Source organism: Myotis nattereri (genome assembly GCF_964212035.1).
Source record: "Myotis nattereri genome assembly, chromosome: 4".
Classification (NCBI taxonomy): Eukaryota; Metazoa; Chordata; class Mammalia; order Chiroptera; family Vespertilionidae; genus Myotis; species Myotis nattereri.
In genome coordinates this window covers 54,554,632-54,576,720 of record NC_138079.1, presented here as the reverse complement: position 1 = coordinate 54,576,720, position 22,089 = coordinate 54,554,632, and the positions used below count along the sequence as shown (strand labels likewise).

Below are 22,089 nucleotides of genomic sequence, written 5' to 3'. Positions count from 1 at the left end.
TACTGGTTAATTGAACAGATTTAAAGCTTTTACTTCTTTCATAAATCTGAATTCTGTGTTAGCTAATGGTTATTATTTTATGATATTGAGATCTGGTCAAGTTATTTTACTATGTGAGTTGTAAGAGTGGTACCATTGTATTTTCTTTGTCATTGGATGATGTAATTTCAATGGTGGATGGTGTGGTTTTTGTTTTGCACTTTTGTAGGATTATTTTTACAAAAATCTTTTTGTAGGATTTATGAGTTGATAATCTTATTGTTGTAGCTTTTGCTTCCATTTTCAGAGGATCTTTGCATAATAGTGAGTTTTATTACAAAAGTATAAGATGTGTTTATAGCAAGCATTAGGGTTATGCCTCCTTCGTACCTCAATTGTGATGTCATTTATGGATCCTCATCCTCATCCATTAATTAAGAGCCTGCCCCACTTCCATTATGTTTCTCATCAGTTCACTCATATGCATCAGATTGAAGGGAAGGAGGACCAGCAAGATGAGTCTCTCCTTTATGAGCAGTGACCCTAACAATTTTAGAGTTCAGTCACAGTGACTGTTAACAGTAACAAAGGGAATTGTCAAGACTGAGAATGAACCCTTTGAGGCTTTGGTCAGATTAGTAACATAAGTCACTGGATAGTAAATGATGAAAGGATATTAATTTGGAAACATAAATGCTCACAGAAATAGTCTCTTGAAGAACCAAATCTCTTAATCAATATCTTTCCATAGTTTGTTAGAATCCTGCTTCTGTAATTTTCCCATTGCTGACCTAACTACAATACAGTCAGCTTTGAGAAGCTCCACTAGTGTCTTTAATAAGTATTTCTTTGGAACAAAGCCAGTGCTCTTGGGACCTGGTGCTTAGCTTAGATACATGGAGTTTGGTTTAACAACAATTCATGTCTATACCCACGGGGTCCAGCTCCTGCCCAGTAAGTTACCAGCCATGAGACTTTCACCTTCCCTTTGCTGCTGAGTGAGCTAGCAACTTCCAACCTCCGTTCTTTCCCTTTTATCCTTCCTTAATTAATTTCTGTATTAGCAGGCTAAATCCCAGATTATTTTTAAAATGCACAAGATCTGCTGCATTTATATTTAAGTACAAACTATGAATTTGCTATCCCTGTCACTTTAAATGTATTTTTTTTTTTTACTGTCCAATACCACCATTTTAGAAATAGTGAGACAAATTGGTGTGTTTGACAAAGGAATAGAAGACTCAAGCCATCAAAATCAGTTTTTCCCTCTCAGTATAACTAGCTGAAAACCCTTATGTTGATTTATTCCAAAGCTTGAGAGTCAGCAATGATTACTATACTTTTCCATTGAATGATCCTTGGGTGCTCCTTATGTCCATGTGTTTTTGTTCATTTTGATAGGGTCAGGTACAATTCATTTGCAGTTTACACAACAGACTTTTTAGCACCCAGAATCCCATAGACCTGTGGTCGGCAAACTGTGGCTTTCGAGCCACATGCGGCTCTTTGGCCCCTTGAGTGTGTCTCTTCCACAAAATACCACATGCGGGCGCGCATACAGTGCGATGCGATTGAAACTTCGTGGCCCATGCGCAGAAGTCGGTTTTCGGCCTGGGCGAGCCTCTTTTGAAAAAGTACTGTTGATATTTGGCTCTGTTAATGAGTTTGCCAACCACTGACATAGACCATATACTCCCTAATTGTATGGGGATTTTAGAATTTGCAAGGTTTTTTATAGGCACTACAAATAATTTATATTTTTGGGAATGACCCACATAAGATTTGAGGTCACCTAAGTTTTAATCTGAACCACATTCCATCTATGCCATTCGAAGAGCTGGCCCCCTCTTTGCACACATGTTCCCACATGGGAGCCCTGCAATGGACTCTGCCGGCCTGAGTGCTGAGTCTCCTCTGTGCTGTGTCCTCAGTGCCCCAGCCACTCACCATCACAGCACAGGATTTTTCTCTGGTCTTGAATCTCGTCATTAACCTCCTCAGCCTTTTATTCTCTAGGTCAAATAACCCCAGCTCCTTTTAACTTTTCTTAATATGGCCTGCATCCCAACCCTTTAATCATTTTTATTGCTCTCCTCTGTACTACCTTCAATTCTTCACCTCACAGTTCAAAACTGGACAAGCTACTCTTAAGAAAAGTCTCATCAACTCTGAACTGAGGGGAGCAAAAGACTAGTATCCAGATGGGCTTTTCAGTTATTGTTGTTTTTTATTTACTGTTCTTTGTTATCCTATGTTTTGATTTTTTTTCTTCTTTTTCCATCATTAGTCCTTTACCATGTGTCTTTCCTTCTAGGTATCTCAATGTATATCTTCCTGCATTTTTCAGTATCTCAAAACTACCTGACTCATTCAGCTCTCTAAAATGCAATCAGTCACCCTTCAATATTAATATTACCGAGCCCTTATTGAGTACTTGTGATGTTTAAGGCACTGGTTAGCATTTTACGTACCACAACCACCCTATGAAGTAGATTATGATTACCTCTCCACCTCTCCTTTTATATATCAAGTTGTTGGTATCAGCAAGTAGCAAATGATATGAATTTGGCCTCACTAACACGTTATGTTATTTTCTTAAGACAATAAGAGATACCTCTTTAATTCATAATTGAATATATCATATAAAATGATAGCAAAAGTTCACTTATGCCAACTTAGAGGTACCTGAAGAATAAGGTTTCTTTCAACAGTGTCAGCCAGGCTAGAGGATAAATGGGAATAATGCTGGTCCCACTGTAGGATTATGGTGGCATAATGCCCGGCCAAGCCTCTGTCGGTTGAATTAGGGCACAGGCCAAGTTTAAGGGAAAGTATTCCTTAGGGGTCACCTGGCTTAGTCATCCAAGAATATGAGCTTTGAAAGCCTTTTGTGGGCTGAAAAGAACCAAAACCTATTTTGCCTGGAGAAGTGCAGTAGAAAACATTATTTCTTCAGTCGAATTTCTACGTTGAGTCATAGCATTTATATCAGTGGTAAGCACTGTAGTGTTATAATCCTTCTGTTTGTTAAGAAGGAAAAAATCACTACCATTGCTTCAGGTTTACTAGTATCTTAAGTCTGCTCAGTGACTCCTACCAAAATTCTAGAGTTGTACTGGATTACAAATTTTTATAATGCTAATATTTACTTCGGTATGGAAAACAACCCAACCAATCTCATTTCTCAGATTCTGTTCCCAATTTTCCTAACTTCTGCCCCCATCCTTCTCATTTCTTATGAGTTAGTGCATGTTTGAGTGACCTCAGACAAATCATTTCACCTCTGTGGACCTTAATTTTCTCAAATATTAATTAAGGGGGTTTGAACTACATATATCTAGATTCTTTGTAGTTCTAACAATTTGTATCTGTTGTGTAAATATATTTTGATAGCAAACCTTTTGAAAAGTGGTCATAAATGCCACATGGTGGAGATGGATTCCACTGCAGGGGAGTATGTATTTAACCATGGCATTCACACCATCATCAAAGTCCTGCCAGTGTTTTTAAAGCCTTGGGTCAGTGTTGTCAGGGCTTCTGGTCAGGTTCCACAGAACAGAAAAACAGCTGTAGGAGATGGCTACAATCCCTGCTCTCTTTCTGATGTACTGTTTTAAGATTTACCTTCCAATTAACTCAGCCATTAGATGAAATGCTACATACTTCTACCATCTCATTAAATGGGGAAGCTAGAAGTGGACCCCTTGTTATGAAACAACAGTTTAGATATAGTCCTAGATTACCCAATCCTATCAGGCCTACTCCTGCTGTTTATATAAGGAGCCCAGGGAATTGATTAGCAGTTGGGTCTGGGAAGAGAATTAAGTTCTCCCATAGGCTTTATTAAAAGGGCTTTTCTGAGGCAAATGTAAAAAATAAAAATAAAGCCTTTTTTCCTTCCACTTTGACCCTGACATTTTCTAGCTTTACTTTTTTCATTTTCTTTAGCATCTGAACTCTTTAACCACTTACAGCACTAATCTGTAGGCTCTCTAACCTTAACCAGAGGACTCCTTCCTAGTTTAATAGGCACAAATTGATCAGGAGTCGGTGAGCAAGTAATTTTTGCATAAAACTAATTGGCCCAGTGTGGCTGGATTGTTCTTTCAGCATTTGAAAGAAATGGGTTACCTCATGACTGGCAATTTAAAAGAAAAATGAAGAGATTCATTGACTAATGGATGACAGTCTAGCATTAGGCCCTAGGTGACTCTAACACTGTCATATCCCTGTCCAGATTCTATTTTCTATTCAAACATCATACTTACACCCCTCTTAAGGGCAGAGTGAGCCTCACTTGTCTGCTGTATGTCTGCTTCAGAGAGGGGTGCGGGTAAACTCAGGAGACCTTGGGGTTCTCCTGAGATTGAGGATCAGAGGTGGGTCAGACGTACAGAAGAGTAAGACAGCCCAGAACACAGAGGAAGTACTGTCACTTTGTGTTTTCAGTTTTATTTGCCTGTCTTGTTGGCTTGAATTAATTCTAAATGACTAGTCATGGTGTGTTGAGCTTAAGTAAACATTCTCTGCCCACCTCCCTCCCTAGGGAGTTGGGGTACCCCACAGTAATCTTGTTTGGGTCAGAGTAAGTTAAAAAGGTTTCAAGAGGAAGGGAGTTTGAAATTATAGCATTTCTGAAACCTTTGTGACCCCAATTTTTTCTCTTCCCCCACCAAATCCCTATTAAAAATTCAGAGAATAGTACCGTTTGTTAGCACTATTGCAACTGAGAGATGGTGGATTGGGAGGTTTGCATTTGCCATTTTAGAAAGTTCAGTGTCTTCCCATTCTGGCAGTCTGGCAGTGTGGGAATATACACCGTTTTGATTCTGGCTTCTCTACTATCTAATTGTTCTCTTGCTGTCTTCGCTTTGACACTTTGCTAGTCTTTCACTTTGCTAGCCATTACATTCTGAATCAAGGTCTGCTGAGGGACAAAGCAGCCACAGCCCTGCCTGCATGGAGCTTGCAGCCTAACATGAAGCAACAGTGGGCATTAGGCATTAGTCCATGAAACTTTTCCACAAAGAAGTACAAGTAGGAAAACTTGGGTATTTATCATAGAACCCTCCAGATGCTAAGAGAGCACTTTACCATTTGAGCTTATCCCATTGAAAGCAGTGCCCTCCCCAACACATAATTGATGCATGATCATCAGTTTGTTCCCAGCCCTTATGACATTGATCTAGCTGTCTCCAAATTAAGAAAAATTCAGAAACCAGATCTAAATCTAATTCCAAAACTCTAATTGCACCCTAATTTAACAGCTTTTCTTATCGTGGGACAATATCCCTTTAATGTTGAATCCTTAGTTGTGCAGTGTTTTGATCTGATATTTAAAATTAGTTAAGTCCAGATAGTAAAGAACAATAAGAGCTAGTGACAAATTCATCCTTTCCCCTTTACTTTCGATAGGATGGTTTCAAACAGCCCATCTGGCCAGGCCTCCGGAGCCTAGCATGGACAGAATTATTTAGTAAATCTCCTGCCCCATTAAGCCAGTCATTTTCACCCTAGACCATAGCACTTAAATGACTGCTTTTACTTCGCCATTATTTCTAGTTGCTAAACTTGTACCTAAAGCTGTTGCCCCTCATTGTATGTCACTACCAGTTGTTTCCGCTTTTTAACCAGAGTGAGCAGTTAGGGGCTTAGAGTATATTAAATGAGTTAGAAGATTACACCTCAGACATTATAAAATGAGGATCTTATACAGTTTCATTCTAATTTTTTTCTAGGTGTAATTTTAGAAATAATATGTAAGATGTTTAAGTTCTGTAAATTTTCATTTAACATCAAATACCTACATCCTTAAAATTTCCACTTTGTTGCTATGATGTGTGTCACTAATTATTATCAATGCATAGCCAAGTGACCAAAATACTTTTATAATAAATATTTATTTCAATAAATGATTTCATCAAAAAATTCCTAATTCATATTATTACCCACAAATGTGTAACAAATATCTTTTCCACTGGACTGTAGGGAAAAGAGTGCAGATTCGGAAAGCACCTCAAGCTCTATCAGATGCAGTGCCTGAGAGGAAACGGTCAACCCCCATGAACCCTGCAAATACAATTCGAAAGACACACTGCAGCAGCAGTGTTTCTCAGCGGCCGTATAGGGACAGGGTGATTCACTTACTGGCACTGAAGGCCTACAAGAAACCTGAGCTGCTGGCTCGACTGCAGAAAGATGGTGTCAATCAAAAAGACAAGAACTCTCTCGGAGCAATTCTGCAACAGGTAAGAACAGCAGGAGAGAGTTCCTTCCACCTACCTTCTTATTGAGAAGTTCATTTAAGAAGGCTTGTTTTTGCATTAACCATTATTATTATTGAGGTAGAGAAATTTCAGGACCATTTTTGCTATATGAAATATAGCTCCTGAATATTACATTAAAGCATTTGTTTAAACACTTCATTAAAAACTAATTGAAATGTGGGCATTTATACTAGGATTTATAAGTTAGAGGCTTCTGAATTGTTAAACAATTAAAGTTTTGAGTCACTATCTTCATTTGGGTTAAATAAACTTTACCTTGAAATTTCATTTTAAAAAAGTAAGCAAGACTCTCTATTGTCTGTTTTTAATATTGAATCACCTAAATGATTGTCATAATTTTTATTGGTTTATATAGGCAAAGTTGTACAATGTATTACCAGTCTCTAGGTGGTATAAACTAGAATATTTTTACCTACTACATAGTGTCTTGCCCAGTATTCTACTATTGCGTAGGTTGAGATCACTTGTCTTCATTAAAGGATATGAGTGTACGAAGTATTAGTTCTAATCAGTTATCTTACAGTCACAAGCTTAATTATAAAAGTAGGTCATAAATTTTGTTAAAGTCAATGGTTTGGAACTTCCTATATTTTTTATACTGACTTTGGGTTATAAATGTTGATTAGCATTCAAATCCACCATAGATGATGTCCATCTGTGAACTTTTTTCTAAAGCAGAAACATTTCAAAGTTCTTAAATTTCATCATTAAAAAAAACAAAACACCCTGCAGGTTTTCATCTATTATTTAAAGAATAACACTTTTAAGTCTGTTTTTATCTATTCTCTCTTACATTAAAGGCATGATACTAACTCTTATGAGAGAGTAAAAGCATAATCTCTAGTTTTGGGGTGTTATTAGCATGTGTAGTACCCCGGATAATAGGAACTCTAAGGATTGTTATATTATTTCACTTTGAGAAGTCTGGTATCTCATGTCAGTTTATTTGCAAATTTAAATTTAAGATAAGCCTACCATTATCTACTTTATGACAGTATTAACATATTAGTATTCTGCCGAGCTGTGAGAAAAGCATATACTATCCTACTATATTTAATAGTACTTACACAGAAGTCAAGTTATTAAAAAGAAGACCTTTCCAGTAGGAACTGACAAGAGGAATCCTTTTCTGCCAGCCTTAAAAATGACTCTCAGTTTGATTCCTCAATCAGTACATTTGTGTTGTTAATAGAATCTAGGACTGGACACTCTAGGAATTGTAGTTAGGGGATAAGAAAAGATTACACTTGGGAATAAACTGGCAGACTAATAACAGTAATTGTATGTCATTTGAGGGTTATTTTGATTTGTTTCCATTTACTGGTTTTTGGAATTTCAAGGACTTTGAATAAGTGGTTCTTATTATCCAAGAAAATGACAAAGTTGTCAGAATTGATACTATTTATGGAGATAATTTCTGTTGATTACTGAAGGGAAAGTTTGTAACCTAACATTTGGGCACTGCTTGGTTTCTACTTAATACAAGTGACTAAGGAATCAAAGTAGATAATAATGATAACAATGATGTTGATAATATAACTGCTTTTGGATTTCTTTGACTAGAAAAAATTTATTTAAAAAAATCTTCAACTTTTTGCCTAATGTCAGCTTACTATTTGATTAGAAATATGACAAGTGCAATGGCCATTTAGGGGGGAAATTCTTTTAGCTATTTACATAAAATTTTAATTCCCCAAATAAAGTTGAACAGCATTTATTGAGAGCATGTATATGCAAAATGAGCAGTCCCTCTGTGGCCAATTGATGCAGTTATTTTCAATATAACTCCAAAAAGTTACCTGTTTTAGGTTAGTAAAGAGCAAAAGAATCTAATATTCTGTTCTGTTTTCACACCATGTATCAGGTAGCTAATCTGAATCCTAAGGACCTCTCGTATACCTTAAAGGATTATGTTTTCAAAGAGCTTCAGAGAGATTGGCCTGGATACAATGAAATTGACAGACGTTCATTAGAGTTTGTGCTCTCAAAGTAAGTTTCTTTTCCTTTAAAAATGATGCATATAAGATTATTTTAGTCATTGTTATTTTAGTGTTGAGCTTGGAAAAGAGAAGCAAGGGTTAGCTTTCTATCATGAAAATTCTCTCCATAACTGGAACATGTGTGTCCTTTACAGAAAACTAAATGCATCTCAGAATGCTGCCAGCACCAGGCGTTCAGAATCTCCTGTATGTTCCAGTAGAGACATTGCTTCTTCTCCTCAGGTATTTCATAGAATTACAGTCATAGTCTAAACGGACCTTTGGGGCATCTAGTTCAGTTCCTGTATTTATATGTGAGGGAAGTGAGGCCACAGAAGATGCGTTGCTTGTCAGCCCAAACTCACATTGCTAGTTTATGGCAGAACTTGGTATGGAATTCAGGTACCATCTCTCAGCCCAGAACTGTTCTCCACTGTACTATAGTTCTTGTCAAAGTACTTAATGTTTACCTTGTTTTTCCATTTTTAAAGCTTACATTTTGTAAGATTATCTACTTTTCCATTTGGTCACTAACTTGAAGACCTATCCAATACTATATATAGTCTGATATTATATAGAAAATTGAATATATTTAATTTTATTTGAAACATGTTCCAGAAAAATATTCTTGGGGAAAAAATATGTTTAAAACAAGCAAGCAAAAAATTCTTGCCATTTTTATTTTCTGAAAATAATTTCAATTAGAGCCCAATCAGAACGCTGCAATTAGAAATTTAATCTGGCTTAGTTTCCCCTAAGCAATTCAGTTTTTCTTGGAAAAAGGTACGAGATCCTGGAGAGTATTAGAGTTCAAGCCTGCTTGGTTCTCAGAGGACCCAGTCAGCCTTGAACTCTCTCAGTTTCAAAGGGCTTTGGGACTGACAGTGGGACAGACCTCTTTATCCCATACTGCTGACAGAATGCTCCTCTCTCTGGACTCCCCTCCCAAGGATTAAAGAGGCAGGACAGATGTGTGACAAGCCGCAAGCATGCTCTGGGTAAAGGCTATTTGTGTCAGAAAATATTAGCAGCCTGTTGTGAGAAACAGAGGAGGAACAAAATAAAAGCATTTCTGACCTTGTATGTACATTACTATAGAAGCCTCAATTGTAATGCCACTACCATGAAGCTGCTTATATTTCTGACCTGATTATATACTGGGTGCCATATCAATGGTGCTAAATTGAAAACAGATTAAATTAATGGGATGATTAACTTATTTTATCTCAAGCTGCCATTTAAGCCACAGTATTTCATTGGATGTATGCTTTATACTTTTCAACTATCTGAATTTTCTTTTTAAATATTAATGTTGCTGGATTGGGCTAATCTTAGCATGATTTTTTTAAGTGTTTGAAACAGTAATTCCATATCATTTTTATGGACCAGTTATTAAGACTTATTTTCTAATCCAGTGAAGGGAGAAAATGAGTAATATTTTAACAATGAATAGTATTTCAGAGATACTTGGAGAAATTACTCTGAAGGTGCTGGCTGTTCCCATTTCAGACAGGTAAAATAATAAATGACAGTCAAAATATTCATAACTGGAGCATCTTACATTAGAGATTAAGTGTAGGCTTATTGTTCTGACAGAGTGAAATGGTACAAACTGTGTCCTCCTCTTATTTATTATAAATAGGTCAGGAGGCTACTTCTGTTTAGTACTCTCCTGAGTGGTAAAATTCACATAAATTGTAATAGTCTCTGAAAGAACTTCAGGTGGGGCTGTATGAGCAAAAAGATAAGAACTCCAACAAACATATACAGGGGTGGGCAAAAGTAGGTTTATAGTTGTTCGTATGGAAAGACATGCAGGTTATGATTATTAACAATAGCTTTATTAACTCAAGAATGTCACCATGGCACAGTAAACCTGCTTTTGCCCACCCCTGTATTTGCCAGATTCTACTTCTTTACATTAGACAAGAATTTATGTCACTTGTGTTTTTGTGGCTTGTTTGTTCTTGCTTAAGTTTGGAGAAAGGTTTAACTCAACACCAGTGATAAACTTAAGTATGAATAAAATAACTCAGTTATTCTTATGGTAACCAGGGATGCATATATTGAATTTTAGTGCAAACTGGCTCATATTTTTTTTCTGTTCCTCCCTCCAGAAACGGCTTTTAGAGTCAGAGTTCATTGATCCTTTAATGAATAAAAAAGCTCGAATATCTCACCTAACAAATAGAGTGCCGCCAACATTAAATGGTCATTTGAATTCCACCAGTGAAAAATCTGCAGGCCTCCTGCCGCCCCCTGCAGCTGCTGCCATCCCCACCGCTCCACCACTGCCTTCAAACCACCTGCCCGCCTCCAACCCTCCTCAGACTGTAGATTCTAACTCCAATTCCCCTAGCACTCCAGAAGGCCGGGGGACTCAAGACCTACCTGTTGACAGTTTTAGTCAAAACAGTAGTAACTGTGAGGACCAGCAAGATAAATATACCTCTAGGACTTCTCTGGAAACCTTACCCTCTGATTCAGTTCTACTAAAGTGTCCAAAGCCTATGGAAGAAAACCATTCAATGTCTCACAAGAAGTCCAAAAAGAAGTCTAAAAAACACAAGGAAAAGGACCAAATAAAGATACATGACATTGAGATGAATGAGGAAAAGGAAGAGGACCTTAAAGGAGATGAGGAAATTGCCAAGCTGAATAACTCCAGTCCAGATTCCAGTGAAGGTATTTTATACTTGTAAAAACCAACTACACATGTAAATTAATGGGAAGAGGGGACTGTCATAGTGTGAGGTTAGGCTGTTTATAATAGTATCAAAGGAGCTTCCATTTAGTTATTAATTTTAGTATTGTGGTTTTGAGAAGGCTTTTTTGGTCTTTTTTTATATACCTATTAAATGTGGTTTCTATATCTATATATATAAAAAGCCAGCGACCGGAACACTGTAACGACTGGAACAACCAGTCGCTATGACGCCCACTGTGGCCAACGAATCCCCTGATCGGGGGGTGGGGCCAGCTGGCCAACCTCCCATGGCCCCTCTCCCCATCCATCCCCGCCCCTGCTTGGACTCTCCCACCCTGATCAAGGGCGCGGCAGCCGGCCAACCTCCTGCCCCCCCGCATCCCCACCCCCTGGCCTGCCCTGCCCTTGATGGGCCCCCACCACCCTGAGTGGCCCACAGCCCCTCTCCCTGGCTGGCCCCGCCCCTGATTTCCTGCCCCCCAAACCCCAATAGGGGCAGGGGCAACTGGCCAATCTCCTGCAGCTCCTCCCCCCACCCAGCTCCACCCCAGATCAGTCCCCCCCACCCCAATTGGGGAGGGGCCCGCTGGCCAATAGCCTGCGGTCCCTCCCCCCAGCCGGCCTGGCCCTGATTGGGCCCCGATCAGGGGCGGGCCAGCCGCCCAACCTCCTGCCATCTCCTTTTCCTGACAGGCCTGGCCCCAATCTACCCCGAATTCGTGCACTGGGTCTATAGTTTGTTAATAAGATGGTGAGTGACATTTGGAAATGACCCTGTCATACTCAATACCCCTTTAAAGAAGGGGGGCTTTGCTGCCCTTTTCCATACTGTAATGGTGTTATGCAACCTCAACATGACCTATTATATACCATTCTTGAACTGATTTAGCCAGGCACACGATTAGCAATAAAAATATTCATTTCCTTCTCTGCCAAAGAAACAAGGTCACCCTTGCTTTAATTAATACTAGAGGCCCGATGAATGAAATTAGTGCAAGAATAGGCCTTCTAGGCAGCTGATCGATGTTTCTAACTATCTCTCTCCCTTCCTCTCTGTAAAAACTCAATAAAATATATTAAAAAAAAAAAAAAAAAAGAATAGGCCTTCCTTCCCCTAGCTACCAGCACCAGCTTCCCTCTGGCACCCGGGACCCAGGCTTCCCTCACAGTCCCGGCTTTGTCAGGAAGGTCGTCTACAAGGACGTCTGGTCTAATTAGCATATTGCCCTTTCATTATTATAGATTAGCACAGACAAGGTGTGAAATTACATTTACAGATTCATAAAATCATCTTCATTCAGAGTAAAAGCAATCTGAGTAAACTAACATCATTTGTTATTAGTAAAATTAATCATTTCAAGATGTGGATCTTTAAAAGCCAAATATCTAGAGACCCAAAGAAGCTTAACATAATGCTTTACCTCTAAAGAAAAGCTAACCAATAGGACAGCTTACCTGGGATATATTGATTTTCAAAACCTAATAACAAAATTGGATTCTTTTTTTTAAGAGCTGTCCTCTAAAGCATAATGTTGTACATGCCAGCACACAGAAGACTCCAAACCCATTATTTAGCATTGCTGCTCATTTTAAACCAACATAACTAAGGCAAAATTCCCCAGGAAAATACGACTTTAGAAAAATTATTTTAATGAATAGAGCTTAAGGAGTATTGTCTTTCTGTAACTTGCCCTCAATATTGAAAGTATATAGTCCTTAGATTTAACTAGTGTTTTTACCATGTGAGAAGTTTGATTATAGAATATTTTGTTACAGTGCCTTTATTGATTTGGCTTGAATATATTGCATGCCATGGTATATCTGTTGAAAAATTGGCGTCAGTATGGTACTATATAATGGACTAAGAGATAGGTGTAAGCTTTTTTCCTCAAAGTCATATAGACACAGGTCAGGAAAAGCAAGAGGTAATACAACCTCCTGCTCAGAGTTAGTACATCAGATCCCTGGGTATGCCCCACTCTCCCCACTCCCCACCCTCAGATGGTGATCCTGAGTCAGAGGTTAGTGCTGGGAAGACTGTGTCCCAGGATATAGAAACCTTCTTTAACTTGGAGGCCTGGAGAAGCAGACTTAGTCTTTCTGAATCCTTCAATGAGGATGTGCCATCTTTCAAAGACAATTGAGATGATCAAAGACTGAGGAAAGGTCAGACTCACATCCCCTGTACCTTTTTGTTGGAACTTAGTTGGTGTCTGTGTCAAAGGAGAAGCCAGGTGGCATGCACTTGATGTCTTTTCCTTTAAAACTAAGGCTGTTGTAAAAACAGACTCTTTTACCCTGTGGATAAAATATACAGTAGTCCCCTTTAGCCCCAGTTTTGTTTTCTGTGGTTTCAGTTATCTATTGTCAACCCTGATCCAAAAATATTAAATGCAAAATTGCAGAAATAAACAGTTCATAAGTTTTAAATTGTGTGCCATTCTGAGTAGTGTGATAAAATCTCATACTGTCTCCCTTTGTACCAACCAGGATGTGAATCACCCCTTTGTCTAGTGTCTCCACCCTGTATGCACTACCTGCCTGACAGTCACTTAGAGTTGGCTGGGTTATCAGATCGACTGTCTCTGTATTACAGGGTTTGTGTTCAAGTAACCCTTATTTTACTTAATAATGGCCCCACAGCATAGAAGTAGTGATGCTGGCAATTCAGATATGCCAAAGTGAAGCTGTAAGTGTGTGCATGTATAGGAAAAACAGTATATGTGGGATTTGGTACTGTCAGGGGTTTTAGGTACCCACTGGGGGTCTTGGAACATATCACCTATGTTTAATGGGAGACTACTATGAACAATAAGTCCACAGAGTTTGCATAATTTGTTTAGTATACTTTGTCCTTTTTTAAAATATTAAATCAAAAAATTATCAAATATTCACTTTTGTTTTATATTGAACATGTATGTTTTGCCAGCAGGCAGGGTTACGGCTTGAGTTATTACTTTAATTCTACTTTGAATGATAAAAAATTACTCAAGTAAAAAGTGTAAACATACCTTCTGGAAATGGTGCATTCAAACAATTGAAATACTGAGGGATTTTATACACTTCATAGCATAGTTCTGAGTGACTAGCACTTTATCTGTTTACTTGTCCTTTTAAAACCAAATCTGTTATTATGAGGGTTAGTGATTAGAGGAGTGCAAATCAGTGTTTAGTAATAACTTATTTTAAATTACTTTAAAGCGATGGGAAAATTTCCTACCCAATTCCACTGTCTGCATACAGAAAGGGTAGCAGTAAAAATACAGTGACGGAAGCAGTCTGCTACCTGCCTTCACTGTCTCCTCTGCCTTGTTTGAATCCTAGGAAAAGTAGATGTTGCTGTAAAATTTTATCTCCCATTGTCTGGCTGCATCTGCCACCACAGTCTTTGAATTGCTGGGCAGATGCCACAACTGTTGCTAAAAGAATAGAAGATTGACCTTGGGTTAAGATGGAATTCCTTTATTGTGCAGACACTGCAGTAGCCGGGGTACTTTCAATGCCTGGCGTCGGTTCTGCTGGCGCTGGTCATAGGCCTCTATTGTTCGTGTTCAATTGTATTCCTTGCTCACTGTTGCTTATTGAGATGGAAGAACAGGATTTGAGGGAAAGTGTTCCAGATGTTTCTAATCTATTTTAGAAATATAGGCATTTTTTAACCATATTGTTGGTGAACACTTGAATTTTTTTCTTTGTAGGAGTTAAAGAGGGTTGCCCTGCCTCCGTGGAGCCTTCTTCAACAATTGAACTCCCAGATTATTTGATGTAAGTTCAGATGTTTGCCATTGGGAGAGAACTGTTTAATTTTAGAAAGTTTGCAAATTCTTTTCCCATAATTTGCAAATCAGAAAAGTAACAAGTTCCAGAAATAGTGTCCTGGAGCCACCCCTGCAATTGAAAGGCTGCCATTAAGCCTGCTTGTCCCAAATCCACCCAGTCGGTTTCAGCAGGTTGTGCCTCCCCCTGCTCAGAACTCTGCTCGGGGGCCTTAAGTATAGAGAAGCCTGTCCTTTGTTCCGGAGCCAGGCCAAGCTTTTGATTATGGAAGATTTTAGGGATCGGACTCTTCAAAGCTGACAGTCTATCAATGCACAGACCTTCTCTGCATATGTTACTGGTAAAGTGCTTAAACCTCTGCAGTTAATACAAAGTAGAGATAGATTGATTTTTGTTTAAACAAAGCTATGCCATCAAATTAATTTTGAGAGAACAGTAAAATTTGATCATCTCACTTTACTACAGGTTATAATGCCTTTCTTGTGGCAACAAGTTGCTAAACGCTGAGCTGGGGACATTTTTGTAACTGGCTATCACAGAAATTATAACTTGGACACATAATTCTAGCTTTTTTACAGACTCAAAGGCTTCATAAGAAGAAAATAATTAAGTTGCAAGAGCCTGGAAAAATGGAGAGTGAAAGGGCAAACAGGTCTAGCTGTTGATAGCTTAAAAAATGAACAAATGTGCAAAATAGCTTTAATCTAGAATAGAAACTGGAATTTGGGCTATATGAACAGTTTCTCTCAATTTAGTACCATCTCATGATGGACATAGTTGAATTATGCCATTTAGCCCTCAATATCCAATGAAATGTTCATTTTCAGAGTAGAGAACATTTTATACTTAAAATGTGATACTTTTGCTTAACAGTAGTGTGAAAGCTATTGTTATTGGCGAATGATACAGCAGGAAACCATAAGACTGGTTATCATCTCTTCTTACGTAAAAAGAAGCCATATTTAGTACTCTCTCATCTGAAGCAGTGTATGGTTTTGGATTCTGTGCAGGAGCTTTGAAAAGCAGGCACCACTGAGTTGGCCCAGGAAGGCTTGGTTAGGGGACAGCACCTGTCTCCACCGATGATGCAGGGTTCATTTCTCCAGCTCAAACCCATTTCTCCTTAACAGTGCTATGAAAGTTGACACCCCCCTCAAATAATAACTGCATTACTGTGCTCTCATTCTCTCATGGTGGATTTTGAACTCCTCTTTTTTGCCCTAGTGATGTATACTTGTTACATATGACAGAACATTTAGGGAAACTGAAAAATAATTCTGACCTTCTCCCCATGGAGTAAGGCTGTGTTTTTTCAACCTAATCAGTTAATTCTATATTTAAAAAAAAATTTAACTTACTGATGTATCTGCCTCATCAGTGCATTTCTGTACACTTATGTTTTTAGCTCTTTAAAAATTACAAAAATATATAACCTATGTGATTGCTTGCTTTATTTAAGTAAAAGCAATTTATTTTAACAAAAAAATAAGTCTTGTGTGTATATATATATATATATATATATAAAATATTCTAAAAATGGTGAGAAAGCATGAATTTTCAGAAAAATTACCAAAAATAAACTTAACCTGCTTTCATAAGAAATCGAAAGATCATACTATAAAACCTTAATGGTCAACTTCTGAATAATGCATACTTAATTACAGTATTCCTGATTTTTATATGATAAGAATACTTCTGCTACTTCTGGTTGTAAATTGTCCAAACTGTTTAAAATTTTATTCCATTCTTGCATTAAGAACCAACAGTAGAACTCATACTTTTTGATAAAAATAGTAAAATGCTTTTTGTTAAAATGCCAGTATAATCAAATAATCTTCTATAATAGCAACACAACTGTTGGTCAGTTTGTAATTTTCCTAAGGAATTTATTAAATGAAATATTGAGAGTTTTGAGAAAGAAGGATGAGTATTTTGCTAACAGATTGAACCTGAATTTCACAATCTGTTTAGCCATCTCCTCACATATGCTGTCCCGGGAGCTGTCTCCCTAGTGGGCTCCCTCTGCAGTGCGGTGAGGACATCCCCGTCTGGAAAGGATTGCTTCCTTGCTGGGCTGGCGGTGTTCCTTTTACAGCACAGACACCAGCGGGGCAGCTTTAAAACAGCATACTACCGTAGTCTCCATTACACTGAGAAATTAAACCTCCACCCTAGCTCAGCATGAATAAAAATATTAATGAGGACATTAAGGTTGCTCACTGCATTACTTTTCTCACATTTCCAACTAGGTATCTGTGCTATTACATTTTAAATATAACTGGAAAGTTATCTGAAACCATTTTGGAGAGGATTGAACTCCAAGGTTTTCCCACAGTGAAGAATATTATGTACCCCCTGGGGCTACCTGTTTGAAATTGCTTTGAAATCTCAATTTTTATCTCAATAAAGTCAAGCGATTTTTGCATTCCATGACAGAAGCACAGAGTGCAAAGACCCTGATGTGATCCCAGTCCCTGGATCCACAAATAATATGAATATTAAAATGCTGGTTTAATTTACTTACCACTGAGTAAACTGACACTCTGTGAAAATAGCCTTCATTAACCAGGTCCCTAGAAGTGTTCATACCCCAAAGTAAAACAGCTTTATGGCATTTTTATTAAGAAAGTAAATTAGACTAATAGCACAACACGGCCTTTCTGTTACACAGGTTATACTGTGTCATTTTTTTAAATGACAATTTCCCTTTTGTATTTTAAATATTTGCCTAATCAGAAAGGGAGAAAGGGGAGGAAGCCTGAGGCACCTTGGTGGCAGCAGGTGTGAAAGGCCTAAAGACAGATCCCCTCATAATTCCCTCGTCTTTTTATCATAATTTTCCTTCACTGAAGCTCTTCTATGGGAGACTTTCACCTGGAAGGTCTTGGAAGGAGTGACATGGCTATCTTTTATCCTGTTTTCCTTATTAGAAAATATATTGCTATCGTCTCCTATGAACAACGCCAGAATTACAAGGCTGACTTCAATGCAGAGTATGATGAATACAGGGCCTTGCATGCCAGAATGGAGACTGTAGCTAGAAGATTTATCAAACTGGATGCACAACGAAAGCGCCTTTCTCCAGGCTCAAAAGAGTATCAGGTAAATGCATTTGTTCATAGAAGACTGACTTTCATGTTTTACTTTTTTCTCTGCCTGGCCCAACCCCCAGGCCCCCCGGCATCCTGTTAGCCTTCAGAGTAGGTCTTCTTGCTGACCAGCTTCTCTGCAGCTTTTAGCCTCTATTTAAAATTAGCTGGTATCTAAATATTTGAAGTAGTGCTTCAACCTGTATTTCTGTCCGTGGAAAAAATAACCTTCTATTTAACGTAATATGTGTAAAATATGTAATATATGCTTAAAACATTTACTATACTATGTGTAGTGTATTGGGAAGAATACCAAACACAAATAAACAGGAAAACAAGTTGGATTTTGGATTCATCAAAACATTTTATTGCATTGTCAACTCAACTCAGGCTACAGCTCCAGATCTGGTACTGTTCCCCAAAACTCCAATTCCAAGTCAATACTTTAAGTAATTTTTAAATAACCCCAGTCTGGCATAGAAAATGGAAGATGTAGACATGAAATATAACAAGGGGCTTAATACCACAGAAGTTTGGGGTTTAAGTGAAGAAAAACATGGTGCTTACAGCTGTTCCAGAGACAGACATTTGTTAGCAGGTAGTGATCAGTTTCACTTTCCTACTTTAAGTAGTAATAATGTTACTACAGCTCAAAGAGCAACAGAAGCCTGACCTGATTATTCTCATGGTTCTTAGCAAAAGGGTTAATATAAACGAGTGTTTTCTTGCTTGCATAGACTAGATAATTTGGTCGCACTTCACAGGCATAGATGGTGCCGCCATCCCGGCCCACTGCCATTGTTCTGACAGGAACCCAGCAAAAGAATGTATGAGTTTTCCCACAGGGGAGGGCCTGTGCCCTAGATATCCATTATGACTTCTATTAGGAGGCCTTAGTCTCTTAAACAAGCCGCCTAGAATTATATATTTTTCCAGAGGAGCTGGTGTTTGAGGATGCGAGAAGACGGTGATATGGTGGTTTCGGGTTTGTAGTTTTCTATGTAGTTATTGACCAGTGTAACATGATTGTATTCCAAGGATTGTTTGGTGGTTAGAAGTAGCTCCAGAACCAGAATGCTGGGTTTGGTTCCAAGGTCCTACCATTTAATACTTGTGTAACCTTGGGCAAGTTACTTAACTTGCCTCAAAATCCCCATCCATAGAATGAGGTGACCATAGATTTGTGCAGAATAAATGTAAGCATTTGGAACCTGCTTAGATCCATCGTACATCAGGTTATATGATACTTAAGGGTTAGCCATTTTCCCCAGCCACCCAGTTTTCCTCCCTAGAGATAACCAGTAGTGCTGGTTTCCAGTGTATTCTTTAAGAGTCGCGCATGTGCGCGTGTGCATGCATGTGTGTAAGAGGTATATACACAAGCAAATTCACATATATACCATACATAATTAAATCTAAGAGGTGTAATGACAAGATACACTATTGTGTTATGTTCAAGTAAGTTAAACTATGATACATCTTCACCTGATTTCATTGAGAAGAAATATGCATCTTAGAATTAATGAAAGTCTTAGAATATATATTCTGTTTCCTTCTTTTAAACAAATGATGTCATTGTATAAATAGTTCTGCACTTTGCTTTTTTAACTGAACAGTACAAATGCATCTTAGAGAATTTTTAAATATAAGTACATAAACACTCCTCCCTAGTTTAATGCTCTCCTCAGTATTCCTTTGCATGGATTAATGGACACGTCGATGTGGTTTACTACCTTTTGCTTTACAAGCAGTGCTGCAGCAAGTGACCTTCCACACACATCACTTCACTCAGACACCAGTAAATCAGAAAGGAAGTCTAAGTGCCAAGCCAGTTTTGCATTTGCTATATTGATAACAGTTGCCAAATTACCTTCCTAATTGTACTGATTTACATTCCCATCATCAATATTTCCCCACACCCTTTCAAATGTGTGTTAACTATATATATTGAAAACAAAAAATGTTCTCTTCTGATTTCTAATTTTTAATTTTGTAGAATGTTCATGAAGAAGTCTTACAAGAATATCAGAAGATCAAGCAGGTGCGTATCATTACTGTTGGTTTTCTGACATGGAGTTGGGAAGTAATTACAAACTATGTAACGTGATTCCTCCTGTTCTTTTCCATCTACAGTCTAGTCCCAATTACCATGAAGAAAAATACAGATGCGAGTATCTTCATAACAAGCTGGCTCATATCAAAAGACTGATAGGTGAATTTGACCAACAGCAAGCAGAGGCATGGCACTAGAGCTCTGCTTGGACCAGAAGATGTGAATAAACTTAAGCTTATTTATTTAAAATTCCAAATGAGTTGCTCTAAGATTCTAAAAAAGGAAACTTTGCCTGTTGAAAGTTTCAGTATTTGTAAACTTGAGTTAACTATTTTTTCTTTCTTTCTGTCCCCCTCCCACAACCCCTAATTTCTTTGCCTCCCTGCAATTTTGAAGCTGCTTTTTCTGGTCCTTCCCCCCCCCCGCCCCCCCCCCCCCCCCCGTCAAGACTTGTGTTTGTCAATAGAAGTAAATTTTTTTAGATATTGGGGATCCAGTATCTATACTTTAAATCAGTTTTTTTTTCTTATAAACTTGTTTGTAATTAGCAATGATTTTTTTTAGATATTGGGGATCCAGTGTCCACACTTCAAAATTATGTGTGTTAAAAAACAAACCAGTAACGTGCAACGTGAAATGCGTTTGGATAAACATAAGCCTATTTTCTGACCTTTCTTAATGCAAACTCTTTGCCTTAAATGGTAGAATATTTAGAAATTTGCACAAAATACAAAAAAAAATTAAAACATTGTATTGGAGGGTTAAGAAATAAAAAGGTCTACGAGTATGTATATGTGTGTAGCTACACATACACATATATATATACAGGCTGACTTAATCTAGAACAGTAAAGTGCCCTGCAAGTTAACCCCCCATTGCAATGGTTGCCTTAAGGTGTTTGCTAGTTATGTACATAGTGTGGTTAATCATTAGCTACACTGCTTCCCACCTGATTGGAGCAACGGGAAGCACACTGTGGCCTACCAGCGTCTGAACGCGTGTGCGCGACCTGTGTGTGTGCAGAGGTGGTGTGGATGTGAGCGTGCATGAAGGAAAAAAAGCTGCTACTCTTAGTAGGCCAAACGCTCAGGTTAAACAACTGACGAGTGTTACTGTAGGTTTTTGTTTTTGTTCTTGTTTTTTTTTTTGTTTTTTTTTTTTGTCCAATTGCTACTTCTATTGTGAAAGACAAAAGCATTTCCATTTCAACTGTTTGTCAGCTTTGTCGTTGGGCAAAATTGGTATGTTATGAAAATGAAACAAATCTATAGTTTTGGGGCAAAATTATAAAATTAAATATGTAGGTAAACTATTTATATACTGCTATAAAGTATTTTTTGAGGAGAGATGTGCAAAGAAGTTATTACCTACATGAAATGTATATTTAAAGATTTTTTTTCTTCATCCTGGGTGCCAGGAATATAAAAAAGAGTGGATATATTTAACAATAGCATACTGTGATTCATCAAACAGCACAAACTTTCAGTTCATGGAGTTTATCTGTTGACGTTGATTTAAACTATCACTTGTTTTATCATGTGGGAACATAAGTTATGTCAAAATGTAAGGATTTTGAACTAATGTTGATTCAAGTTGTGTTGTCTTACCGTATTGTCTTTTCAAAGTGCTGCCAGTTAAAAAGGGAAGCATTATGTTTACAAATCTGTTTTGAAATGTTTGCCAAATTTTGGTAGTATCTTTAATAAAGATGTTTGTCTCCAGCATCCAAAAAATAACTCTGTTGTGTATCACTGTAAACCAGGAAAATGTTATTATCTAGAAAACCTGAGAGAGCATGTAGATGAACTTTCTCTTTGGAGTTCTTAGATAATGTAGAAGTACACAGACTATACCAAGACTAAAACAAGATCCTCTACACTACAACTCTATAACATTATTGCAGAAACTTAATTTCTATGTAGCATGAACCTCCTAGGGAGTTCGATTTCTTTTAGCATTGAGATCCCTGGTGCTCTTCTTTTTTCCTCAGAATTGGTACAATCATTAGTAAATGTTAATTGATTTCAAACTTTCAATTGCAAAAAAGATAGGAAACTAATTGGGGGTAAATTTGGTCCTCATATTATTATGGTGGAGTCTGCTGAGGGATGTGTCTGTAGATAATGACCTCATTAGTGTTTAATCAAAGATTGTGTGCTGCTATTTGCTATGAGTGGTGTTTCTCAAAAGCAAGGTGCTTGGACCACTTACATCACCC

At 37.9% G+C, this 22,089-nt stretch overlaps 1 protein-coding gene across 2 annotated transcripts in view; it reads left to right on the top strand.

The window, feature by feature from the left end:
• ELL2 (elongation factor for RNA polymerase II 2) overlaps positions 1-21,598 on the top strand; it is a 90,463-nt gene extending 68,865 nt beyond the window's left edge. Inside the window, exons 5-12 of one of the 2 annotated variants that reach the window (XM_081089058.1) lie at positions 5,968-6,227; positions 8,131-8,255; positions 8,401-8,488; positions 10,363-10,930; positions 14,651-14,717; positions 17,660-17,831; positions 19,815-19,859; positions 19,952-21,598. In XM_081089058.1, the coding sequence (XP_080945184.1) occupies positions 5,968-6,227; positions 8,131-8,255; positions 8,401-8,488; positions 10,363-10,930; positions 14,651-14,717; positions 17,660-17,831; positions 19,815-19,859; positions 19,952-20,068 (1,442 nt within the window). In that variant the 3' untranslated portion in view covers positions 20,069-21,598. The remainder of the gene's footprint in view (positions 1-5,967; positions 6,228-8,130; positions 8,256-8,400; positions 8,489-10,362; positions 10,931-14,650; positions 14,718-17,659; positions 17,832-19,814; positions 19,860-19,951) is intronic. The other variant, XR_013995873.1, reaches the window with a different exon arrangement.
• Positions 21,599-22,089: the final 491 nt, after the last annotated feature.